Here is a 12,666-nt window from a genome sequence, read left to right as displayed (position 1 = left end):
AATGAAGATTGATGTTCAGCAGACAAATGCATGCACTCAGTCCCGCTCTACCTTTCATCTCCACTTAAAGCTTTCTTGCTGAGTTTGTGAACAAGGCTGTCCCACAGGGACAATGTAACATCAATTACAGCTCAGTGCACAGAGGCCAATCAGCAATTAAACAGAGGTTTGTCCTGCCCAAACCTTGTCCATCTAATGAAGCATTTGAACAGACGCTCGCTGCTGCCTCTGTGGCACCAAACGGGGCCATTTTCACATAGCAGGATCCCACTGCGTAAATCCCCTAGCAAATAAGGTGCAGAGGGAGCTTTACTCTGTATCTAACCCCGTGCTGTCCCTATCCTGGGAGTGTTTGATGGGGGGACAGTGTAGAGGGAGCTTTACTCTGTATCTAACCCCGTGCTGTACCTGTCCTGGGAGTGTTTGATGGGGGGACAGTGTAGAGGGAGCTTTACTCTGTATCTAACCCCGTGCTGTACCTGTCCTGGGAGTGTTTGATGGGGGACAGTGTAGAGGGAGCTTTACTCTGTATCTAACCCCATGCTGTACCTGTCCTGGGAGTGTTTGATGGGGGGACAGTGTAGAGGGAGCTTTACTCTGTATCTAACCCCGTGCTGTACCTGTCCTGGGAGTGTTTGATGGGGGGACAGTGTAGAGGGAGCTTTACTCTGTATCTAACCCCGTGCTGTACCTGTCCTGGGAGTGTTTGATGGGGGACAGTGTAGAGGGAGCTTTACTCTGTATCTAACCCCGTGCTGTGCCTGTCCTGGGAGTGTTTGATGGGGGACAGTGTAGAGGGAGCTTTACTCTGTATCTAACCCCGTGCTGTGCCTGTCCTGGGAGTGTTTGATGGGGACAGTATAGAGGGAGCTTTACTCTGTATCTAACCCCGTGCTGTACCTGTCCTGGGAGTGTTTGATGGGGACAGTATAGAGGGAGCTTTACTCTGTATCTAACCCCGTGCTGTACCTGTCCTGGGAGTGTTTGTGACTGTGTTGAACTGATGAAATCTCTCTCTTATTCTATCTCTCTGTCTCTCTTTCTCTCTTTTCTGTGATGCAGACACCTCCGTATCTCAGCCAGCATTGCCCGCGCCAGTTTTGGGCGACACAGGATCGAAGCGAGTGCCCTCCCTGTATGCCAATGGGGGTGCCACCTCCAGCAATGCCCAGAGCCACCCAGGTCCGCTGCCGGCGCCCATTTGTAAGTCCCCGGGCGCCCGCCCCGAGAAGACGCGACTGGGTTCCACATCCTCCGTCTACACCCGAAGCAGCTACAAGTCAGCGTCCTCCCAGCTGCCACCACCAGTGGGCGAAGGTGAGTAACTCTCTGTGAAGACCAGAGCCAGTCTGGGTGGACATGGGGGTGGGTGTTGGGGCTCTTACCTCTCTGCCTTGTTACCAAACCCTGGCGAGGGTTTGGGAATCCCCAGTGCCAGTGGCAGAAGCCCAATGCGATAGCACCCCCCAGTCCCAGCAGCAGTGAGGGACTGCCTCTCACAGATAGTGTGACACAAGGTTCTGGGGAAGGTGCCACATAAAAGTCTTTGCGTGAGAGTGATTAACGGCGGTTACAATTGCCTGTACAGGGGAAGGATCGAAGAAGGAACTGAGTTCATCGGCCATCTATCGAATCAGTAGGAGACGGGTTCAGGGTTCTGTCTCTGGGAACACGGAGAGTTGTGTCACCCAGAAACAAGCTATTTGGCCTCTCTATCGGTGATCCTGCCCCCATTCTATGTTCCTCCCACACTCCTGACTTCATCTCCCCTCCCCATTCCCCACATACTTCTATTCCTTCCTCCCTCATGTGTTTATCCAGCTTCCCCCCTTAAACAGAGCGATACAATTCACCTCACCCACTCCCTGTGGGAGCGAGTCCCCCTTTCTCCCCACTCCCTGTGGGAGCGAGTCCCCCTTTCTCCCCACTCCCTGTGGGAGCGGGTCCCCCTTTCTCCCCACTCCCTGTGGGAGCAACTTCCACATTCTTCCCACAGCTCTCTCTCCCTTTCAGGGAGATATCTGTACACTGACTGATGTCTCTCAGTCCCCTCTCTCTCAAGGAGATATCTGTACACTGATTGGTGTCTCTCAGTCCGCTCTCTCAGAGAGATATCTGTACACTGTATAGTGTCTTTCAGTCCCCTCTCTCTCAGGGAGATATCTGTACACTGACTGGTGTCTCTCAGTCCACTCTCTCCCTCTCAGGGAGATATCTGTACACTGACTGGTGTCTCTCAGTCTCCTCTCTCTCTCAGGGAGATATCTGTACACTGACTGGTGTCTCTCAGTCTCCTCTCTCTCTCAGGGAGATATCTGTACACTGACTGGTGTCTCTCAGTCTCCTCTCTCTCTCTCAGGGAGATATCTGTACACTGACTGGTGTCTCTCAGTCCCCCCTCTCTCTCTCAGGGAGATATCTGTACACTGACTGCTGTCTCTCAGTCCCCTCTCTCTCTCTCAGGGAGATATCTGTACACTGACTGGTGTCTCTCAGTCCCCTCTCTCTCTCTCAGGGAGATATCTGTACACTGACTGGTGTCTCTCAGTCCCCCCTCTCTCTCAGGGAGATATCTGTACACTGACTGGTGTCTCTCAGTCCCCTCTCTCTCTCTCAGGGAGATATCTGTACACTGACTGGTGTCTCTCAGTCCCCTCTCTCTCTCAGGGAGATATCTGTACACTGACTGGTGTCTCTCAGTCCCCCCTCTCTCTCAGGGAGATATCTGTACACTGACTGGTGTCTCTCAGTCCCCTCTCTCTCTCTCAGGGAGATATCTGTACACTGACTGGTGTCTCTCGGTCCTCTCTCTCTCTCAGGGAGATATCTGAATGCTGACAGATATATCTCAGGGACAGATTGTCACCATTGTTTCACACTTGGAGTTAAGGCTGACTTTGACCAAAGTGTCTGACAGAGAATGGAAACTATGTAGAAAATTTACAGAACGTATTTCACATTTTGCTGTCCCCCATCCTGCATTTTTTCATAGTAACTGTTTTGAACGCGGGACAGGGAGAAGTGGTTTTGTTTTTCTGACCTTTGCGCGCTTTTTCTGGAGCGGAAGCCTGGGGCCTGCTCCTCGGCAACTGCCAGGAAAACAAAGTTTATTCAGGGGCTTGTGTGTCGTGTGGTTGTGGCTTGTTTCCTGGCAGCCCTCCCAGTACCAGTGAAAGGATGGTAAACACCGATTCCCCGGAGTTATCGCTTCAGGCCGCTTGCCCACACTGCATTCTGGGAGGATTGGCGGCGGTCTGTAACTAGGCCTCATTTCCCAGGCCGTGATGCTGGGTTCCTTCCCCTGCCTCACTCCACCTGCTGCTGAAAGCCCTCATCTTGCTCTTACCTCCCCCCCCACCGACTCAACATTCGACTCTTCAGCCTCAAAGCCTCAACCCCCATCCCCCCCATTCCCTGAACTCACACCTGCTCAGTGACCCACACTGGCTCCCAGTCCCAACAGGCCTCCATTTTCAAATTCTCCTCCTCGCTTTCAAACCCTTCGCTCTGCTCTCTATCTCTATAACCTCCTTAAGGACTCCGGGATCTCGGCGTTCCTCCAATTCTGGTCTCTTTATCATTGGATATCTGCGTCTTCAGCTGCCCTCGGGCCGAGGAACCCTCTCCCTCAACTTCTCTCTGTGTGTGTCTCTCTCTCTGTTTCCCGCTCTTTCTCTCTGCCTGCTTTCTCTGCTCTCTCTGCTCTCTGTCTGCCTCTCCCTCACTTTCTCTCTCTCCCTCTCTTTCCTCCTCTCAGTCGCTCCCTGTCTCTCTTGCTCCCTCTCTCTGTCTCTAGCATTCTCTCTCTCTCTCTGCTTCTCCTTCTCTCTTGCTGACTTTCTTGCCCTCACCCTGTCTCTCTCTCTCTCTCTGCCTCTCTCTCACTCTCTCTGCCACTCTCTCTCTCTCTCTACATATATCTCTGCCTCTCTCTCTCACTCTCTCTGCCTCTCTCTGTCTCTCTCTCTGCCTCTCCTTCTCTCTTGATGACTTTCTTGTCCTTTCTCCTCTCTCCTTCTCTCAGCCCCTCACCCTCTTTCCCTCTCTCCACCTTTTTCTCTCTCCTTCTCTCGCTCTGGTTTTCTCTCTCTCTCTCTCTGGTTTTCTCTCTCTCGCTCTGATTCTCTCTCTCGCTCTGATTCTCTCTCTCGCTCTGGTTCTCTCTCTCAATGGTTGTCTCTCTCAATGATTCTCTCAATGATTCTCTCTCTCAATGATTCTCTCTCGCTCTGGTTCTCTCTCTCTCGCTCTGGTTCTCTCTCTCTCGCTCTGGTTCTCTCTCTCTCGCTCTGGTTCTCTCTCTCGCTCTGGTTCTCTCTCTGTCTCTCTCTGGTTCTCTCTCTCTCTCGCTCTGGTTCTCTCTCTCTCGCTCTGGTTCTCTCTCTCTCGCTCTGGTTCTCTCTCTCTCGCTCTGGTTCTCTCTCTCTCGCTCTGGTTCTCTCTCTCTCGCTCTGGTTCTCTCTCTGTCTCTCTCTGGTTCTCTCTCTCTCTCGCTCTGGTTCTCTCTCTCTCGCTCTGGTTCTCTCTCTGTCTCTCTCTGGTTCTCTCTCTCTCTCGCTCTGGTTCTCTCTCTCTCGCTCTGGTTCTCTCTCTCGCTCTGGTTCTCTCTCTGTCTCTCTCTGGTTCTCTCTCTCTCTCACTCTGGTTCTCTCTCTCCCTTTCTCTTCTTCTCTTTCTTGCTCCTCCTCTCTTTCTTTGCCCCTCTCGCTCTCTCTCTCTGGTATTCTCTCCCTCTAATCCTTTAAGACGCTCCTTAAATACCAAGCTTTTGGTCGCCTGTCCGTCATACCTCCTATCAGCTTCTGACTGATTAACACTCTCTGGAGAAGCAGTTTTGGGATAACTGACTGTGTTGAAGGTACTATCACAACTCAGGCTGTTTCTCAGTTCTGTTTTTCCAATCTAATCCTGCTCCTCGCTCCCCGCAGTGGCGGAGAATTTTGGGAAGGTCAGAGGTCCAAATGTTCTACCGATCGGACACGCAGGGACTGAACGCAGTGCCGGTGGGGGGGGGGGAGACTCTCACAGTGACACCGTGGGAGGGAGAGGTTACTCCAGGGATGAGGACTTGGAGTTAAACACTGGGTGCGATTGAGGGATACCGGGAGAAGGTGGGGATTGAGGGATACCGGGAGAAGGTGGGGATTGAGGGATACGGGGAGAAGGTGGGGATTGAGGGATACGGGGAGACGAGTGGGATTGAGGGATACGGGGAGAAGGTGGGGATTGAGGGATACGGGGAGAAGGTGGGGATTGAAGGATACGGGGAGAAGGTGGGATTGAGGGATACGGGGAGAAGGTGGGATTGAGGGATACGGGGAGAAGATGGGATTGAGGGATACGGGGAGAAGATGGGATTGAGGGATACGGGGAGAAGGTGGGGATTGAAGGATACGGGGAGAAGGTGGGGATTGAGGGATACGGGGAGAAGGTGGGGATTGAGGGATACGGGGAGAAGGTGGGGATTGAGGGATACGGGGAGACGAGTGGGATTGAGGGATACGGGGAGAAGGTGGGGATTGAGGGATACCGGGAGAAGGTGGGATTGAGGGATACGGGGAGAAGATGGGATTGAGGGATACGGGGAGAAGGTGGGGATTGAAGGATACGGGGAGAAGGTGGGATTGAGGGATACGGGGAGAAGGTGGGATTGAGGGATACAGGGAGAAGGTGGGATTGAGGGATACCGGGAGAAGGTGGGGATTGAGGGATACGGGGAGAAGGTGGGGATTGAGGGATACGGGGAGAAGGTGGGATTGAGGGATACGGGGAGAAGGTGGGATTGAGGGATACAGGGAGAAGGTGGGATTGAGGGATACCGGGAGAAGGTGGGGATTGAGGGATACGGGGAGAAGGTGGGGATTGAGGGATACGGGGAGACGAGTGGGATTGAGGGATACGGGGAGAAGGTGGGGATTGAGGGATACGGGGAGAAGGTGGGATTGAGGGATACGGGGAGAAGGTGGGATTGAGGGATACGGGGAGAAGGTGGGATTGAGGGATACGGGGAGAAGGTGGGGATTGAGGGATACGGGGAGACGAGTGGGATTGAGGGATACGGGGAGAAGGTGGGGATTGAGGGATACGGGGAGAAGATGGGATTGAGGGATACGGGGAGAAGATGGGATTGAGGGATACGGGGAGAAGGTGGGGATTGAGGGATACGGGGAGAAGGTGGGGATTGAGGGATACGGGGAGAAGATGGGATTGAGGGATACGGGGAGAAGGTGGGATTGAGGGATACAGGGAGAAGGTGGGATTGAGGGATACGGGGAGTTGAGTGGAATTGAGGGATACGGGGAGACACTAACAAGGCTGATCTTCCACTAACACCTCTCTTCCTCTCTCTTTCCCTCACTATGTCTCATTCCAATCCATTCCTCCTTTCCTCCGGTCTCTTCCCTTCGCTCCCTCGGTATTCCGCAGATGTGTGTGCCAGCTTCCTGCTCACTTGTCTCTTCTGCCAGTTCTCTGACTGTTGCCAGCTGTTGCCCACCCTGTGCCTGGAGACGTTCTGCAGCCTGTTGTGTTGCCCTGGCGCTGCTATGCCAGCGGCAGTGGAGAGAGAGCGCCCCGGGGCTGAGTGCCTGTGTGGCTGTGACCCCGAAACATCAATATTCGAAATGTGCCAGCAGACGGGCGACTGCTTGGAGCTGGCGATGGAGATTTCCGAGCTGTGTTACCACTGAGACGAGGCGGAATCACCAGGGTACGCATGACCCGCAGGAGGTCAGTGAGGAGGCCATTCTGCCCATTCCACTGGGGCTACCATTATCAAGGGACAATCATTGTAACTCTGATATACCCCATACCCCTCACTGTAACACTCTGATATATCCCACACCCCTCACTGTAACACTCTGATATACCCCACACCCCTCACTGTAACACTCTGATATACCCCACACCACTCACTGTAACACTCTGATATACCCCACACCCCTCACTGTAACACTCTGATATACCCCACACCACTCACTGTAACACTCTGATATACCCCACACCCCTCACTGTAACACTCTAATATACCCCACACCCCTCACTGTAACACTCTGATATATCCCACACCCCTCACTGTAACACTCTGATATACCCCACACCCCTCACTGTAACACTCTGATATATCCCACACCCCTCACTGTAACGCTCTGATATACCCCACACCCCTCACTGTAACACTCTGATATACCCCACAACCCTCACTGTAATACTCTGATACACCCCACACCCCTCACTGTAACACTCTGATACACCCCACACCCCTCACTGTAACACTCTGATATACCCCACAACCCTCACTGTAATACTCTGATACACCCCACACCCCTCACTGTAACACTCTGATATATCCCACACCCCTCACTGTAACACTCTGATATATCCCACACCCCTCACTGTAACACTCTGATATATCCCACACCCCTCACTGTAACACTCTGATATATCCTACACCCCTCACTGTAACACTGTGATATACCTCACACCCCTCACTGTAATACTCTGATATATCCCACACCCCTCACTGTGACACTCTGATATACCCCACACCCCTCTCTGTAACACTTTGGTATACCCCACACCCCTTACTGTAACACTCTGATATATCCCACACCACTCACTGTAACACTCTGATATACCCCACACCCCTCACTGTAACACTCTGATATACCCCACACCACTCACTGTAACACTCTGATATACCCCACACCCCTCACTGTAACACTCTGATATACCCCATACCCCTCACTGTAACACTCTGATATACCCCACACCCCTCACTGTAACACTCTGATATACCCCACACCCCTCACTGTAACACTCTGATATACCCCACACCACTCACTGTAACACTCTGATATACCCCACACCCCTCACTGTAACACTCTGATATACCCCACACCCCTCACTGTAACACTCTGATATATCCCACACCCCTCACTGTAACGCTCTGATATACCCCACACCCCTCACTGTAACACTCTGATATACCCCACAACCCTCACTGTAATACTCTGATATATCCCACACCCCTCACTGTAACACTGTGATATACCTCACACCCCTCACTGTAATACTCTGATATATCCCACACCCCTCACTGTGACACTCTGATATACCCCACACCCCTCTCTGTAACACTTTGGTATACCCCACACCCCTCACTGTAACACTCTGATATATCCCACACCCCTCACTGTAACACTCTGATATACCCCACACCCCTCACTGTAACACTCTGGTATACCTCACACCCCTCACTGTAACACTCTGATATACCCCACAACCCTCACTGTAACACTCTGATATACCCCACACCACTCACTGTAACACTCTGATATACCTCACACCCCTCACTGTAACACTCTGATATACCCCACAACCCTCACTGTAACACTCTGATATACCCCACACCCCTCACTGTAACACTCTGATATACCCCACACCCCTCACTGTAACACTCTGATATACCCCACACCACTCACTGTAACACTCTGATATACCTCACACCCCTCACTGTAACACTCTGATATACCCCACACCCCTCTCCGTAACACTCTGATATACCCCACACCCCTCACTGTAACACTCTGATATACCCCACACCCCTCACTGTTACACTCTGATATACCCCACACCCCTCACTGTAACACTCTGATATATCCCACACCCCTCACTGTAACATTCTGATATATCCTACACCCCTCACAGTCACACTCTGATATACCCCACCCCCCTCACTGTAACACTCTGATATATCCCACACCCCTCACTGTAACACTCTGATATATCCCACACCCCTCACTGTAACACTCTGATATATCCCACATCCCTCAGTATAATTCCTGTGTCAGTTCCCTGTGATTTTTTTGTGATTTGATGTTGGGCGATGATGCTCTAACTTGTTTTTTCCCACTGTTTCTTTCTCTCTTGTTGCAACCCCCTCTCTCTTCCTTTCCCTCTTTTTACATTCTCTCTCTCTCCCACTCTCTCTCCCACTCTCTGTTCCTCCTGTTCCCTGCATCTGGTCATCCGTAATCTCTCCTGTCTTCCTCTATCTATTTCCTGACTCTTCTTCCTCTCTCTTTCTTTCCTCCTCTCTCCCCCTTGCTCTCCATCTCCACTTCGTCTCTCTCTCCACCTCTCTCAATCTCTTGTCCTCTCGTTCCCTTCTCTGTCTTTCAAACCCTTTCCTCTCTCCCTCCCCACCCACTGCCCCCTCATCTCACCTTGTCTTCACTCTATCTCTCCCTCTCTTTCTCACCCTCTCTTTCGCTCACCTATCACTCTTGCTCCCTTTTCCCAGTCTCTCTTTTCCTTGTCTCTCATTGTTTTTCTCTCTCTCTTTTGTTTGTTGCCCTCTTCCTCTCTGTCTTCCCCTCTCTCTCCCCGTTGGTCCCTCTCTCTCTCTTTCTTTCTCTGTCCTTCGCCATTACACTTTCTCTCTACCCCTTCCCTCTCGTCCTGCACACTCCTCTGACCTACATTCATCTGTGTGTGTGTGTGTGTGTGTGTGTGTGTGTGTCTCTCTCTCTGCCTTTCTTTCTCTGTCTCTCTTTCTCTGTCTGTCTGTCTCTATCTCTCTCTCCATCTCTCTCTCTCTTTCTTTCTCTATCTCTGTCTTTCTTTGTCTCTGTGTATGTGTTTTTCTCTCTCTCTGTCTCTCTCTCACTCTCTGTCTGCCTCTCTCTCTTTGTCTGTCTCTCGCTTTCTCTATCTCTCTCCGGTTGTGTGTGTGTGTGTGTCTCTCTCTCTCTCTACCTCCCTCTGTCTCTCTTTGTCTCTCTATGTGTGTGTGTCTCTCTCTTTCTCTTTCTCTCTCTGTCTGTCTCTCTGTATTTCTCACTCTCTCTTTCTATCTCTCTCTCTCCCTCTCTTTGTCTCTCTCTCTGTCTCTCTCCATCTGTGTGTGTGTGTGTGTGTCTTTCTATCTGTCTCTCTTTCTCTCCATCCCTCTCCCTTACACTTTCTCCCTCCCCCTTCTCTCTACCACCTCTCTTCCTTGTCCCACACTCTCCTCTCACCTACCCTCCTCTATCTCCCTCCCACAACTCCCCACCCTGTCTCACCTGGCAATCCTCTCTCTCTCTCTCTCTCTCTGCACATTCCTCTCTTCCTCTCTCTCCTCTTGTATCCTCCCTCTCTCTCTTCTCACCCCACACCCCCTCCCTGTTCTGATCTTTCCCCGCGCCCCTCTCTCTGTCCACCCCCACCTCTGCTGCAGACTGCTGTGTCCATTGCATCCTGGCCTGCCTGTTTTGTGAGTTGCTGGTGTTTTGCGACCTGCTGCTGGATTGTACCTCGTGCGGGGCCGGGGGTGAGGCTGGTGCTCAGGCCTGCTGCTGCTGTGGCTGCGGGGAGGCCTGCCAAGGGGGTGACGAGGGCTGCCCCTGCAAGGTGGAGTGCGGCATACTGGAGGATTGCTGTGGCTCATCCGACTGCCTGGAGATTTGTCTGGAGTGTTGTTCCATCTGCTTCCCAGCCTGAGCAGAGGCTGGAGCAGAGGCCGACGTATAATCCCAAAAGGAGGCCTGAGCAGAGGCCTGAGAGCCTCCGCAACACTGGTTAAGAGTCTCTCTTTAACGTGTAGCCAGCCCCTTCCATTTCTCTTCCCCAGCTCACCCCATCGCAAAGCACCAACCCCCTGCCCAACTCTGCCCCCTCACCCACGGGCCCTTCCTTACTCCCTCAGCCATCTCCTCCCCTCACCCATTGCCCTCCCCACCATTCCTCACCTCCACCTTCCCACCTTTCCACCTTCCCTCCCACCTCCTGCCCCCTCTGCTTCCCCTCAGTCCTGCTCTTCCCCAACCCCCTCACCTCCTACCCCGCCATCTTTCCTCCTGCCCTCCTCCTCCCTTTTCCCTTCCCCCCCCCCTCCTGATCCACCCCTTCCCTTACCTTCCCCTCCACCATCTCCTCCCTCCTCTCCCTATACCCTTGCCTTCTCTTATCCCTTTCTCTTACCCTCCTGGCCCTCCCACTCACCCATCTGACATTTTCTCCCCCCTGCCTCATTGCATTTGCCCCCTCCCCCCCCCCCCCCCACCTCCACCTGTCCTCCTTCCCCTCACCCCCTTCCCCTCCCTGGCCCCTGTCCGCCCTCGCCCTCCCTCTTCCTTCCCATGCCCCTCTTCCTCCGCCTCTCCATCTCCCTTACCCTCCGCACTTTCCACATCCCCCTTGCGCAAACTCCCATCCCTCCGCGCCTGCAACATTATCACCACCCCGTACAGATGCCCCTTCCTCATTCCCACTGGTGTGCTCAGTCCTAGTGGAGATTTGGGGGTTGGCACGGTGGCACAGTGGTTAGCACTGCTGCCTCACAGCATCAGGGACCTGCATTCGATTCCTGGCTTGGCTCACTGTCTGTGTGGAGTCTGCACATTCTCCCCGTGTCTGCATGGGTTTCCTCCAGGTGCCCCGGTTTCCTCCCACAGTCTGAAAGATGTGCTGGCTAGGTGCATTGGCCATGCTAAATTCTCCCTCAGTTTAGCCGAACAGGCGCCAGAGTGTGGCAACTAGGGGATTTTCACAGTAACTTCATTGCAGTGTTAATGTAAGCCTTATTTGTGACACTAATAAGCAAACAAAAACAGCATTATACAGTATCAGACCCGTCCCCACCAGTATTATACCCCAGTGTTAAACAGTGATAGACCCATCCCCACCAGTACTGTACCCCAGTGTTATACAGTGACAGACCCATCCCCACCAGTACTGTACCCCAGTGTTATACACTGACACACCCGTCCCCCTGTACCCCAGTGTTATACAGTGACAGACCTGTCCCCACCAGTACTGTACCCCAGTGTTATACAGTGACAGACCCATCCCCACCAGTACTGTACCCCAGCGTTATACAGTGACAAACCCATCCCCACCAGTACTGTACCCCAGTGTTATACACTGACACACCCGTCCTCCTGTACCCCAGTGTTATACAGTGACAGACCCATCCCCACCAGTACTGTACCCCAGTGTTATACACTGACACACCCGTCCCCCTGTACCCCAGTGTTATACAGTGACAGACCTGTCCCCACCAGTACTGTACCCCAGTGTTATACAGTGACAGACCCATCCCCACCAGTACTGTACCCCAGTGTTATACAGCGACAGACCCATCCCCACCAGTACTGTACCCCAGTGTTATACAGCGACAGACCCATCCCCACCAGTACTGTACCCCAGTGTTATACAGCGACAGACCCATCCCCCTGTACCCCAGTGTTATACAGTGACAGACCCATCCCCACCAGTACTGCACCCCAGTGTTATACAGCGACAGACCCATCCCCACCAGTACTGTACCCCAGTGTTATACAGCGACAGACCCGTCCCCCTGTACCCCAGTGTTATACAGTGACAGACCCATCCCCACCAGTACTGTACCCCAGTGTTATACAGTGACAGACCCATCCCCACCAGTACTGTACCCCAGTGTTAAACAGTGACAGACCCATCCCCACCAGTACTGTACCCCAGTGTTAAACAGTGACAGACCCATCCCCACCAGTACTGTACCCCAGTGTTATACACTGACACACCCGTCCCCCTGTACCCCAGTGTTATACAGTGACAGACCTGTCCCCACCAGTACTGTACTCCAGTGTTATACAGTGACAGACCCATTCCCACCAGTACTGTACCCCAGTGTTATACAGT

General features: G+C 52.8%; 1 protein-coding gene across 2 annotated transcripts in view; it reads left to right on the top strand.

Moving 5' to 3' along the window:
* LOC145339856 (uncharacterized) overlaps positions 1-10,566 on the top strand; it is a 40,196-nt gene extending 29,630 nt beyond the window's left edge. For both annotated transcript variants that reach the window (XM_080184389.1, XM_080184388.1), the window contains 2 exons: positions 1,063-1,317; positions 10,223-10,566. In XM_080184389.1, the coding sequence (XP_080040515.1) occupies positions 1,063-1,317; positions 10,223-10,485 (518 nt within the window). In that variant the 3' untranslated portion in view covers positions 10,486-10,566. The remainder of the gene's footprint in view (positions 1-1,062; positions 1,318-10,222) is intronic.
* Positions 10,567-12,666: the final 2,100 nt, after the last annotated feature.

The sequence above is a fragment of the Carcharhinus amblyrhynchos genome, unplaced genomic scaffold, assembly GCF_965287045.1.
Source record: "Carcharhinus amblyrhynchos unplaced genomic scaffold, sCarAmb.v2.hapA scaffold_707, whole genome shotgun sequence".
Lineage (NCBI taxonomy): Eukaryota > Metazoa > Chordata > Chondrichthyes > Carcharhiniformes > Carcharhinidae > Carcharhinus > Carcharhinus amblyrhynchos.
This window is presented reverse-complemented; position numbering and strand designations above follow the sequence as displayed.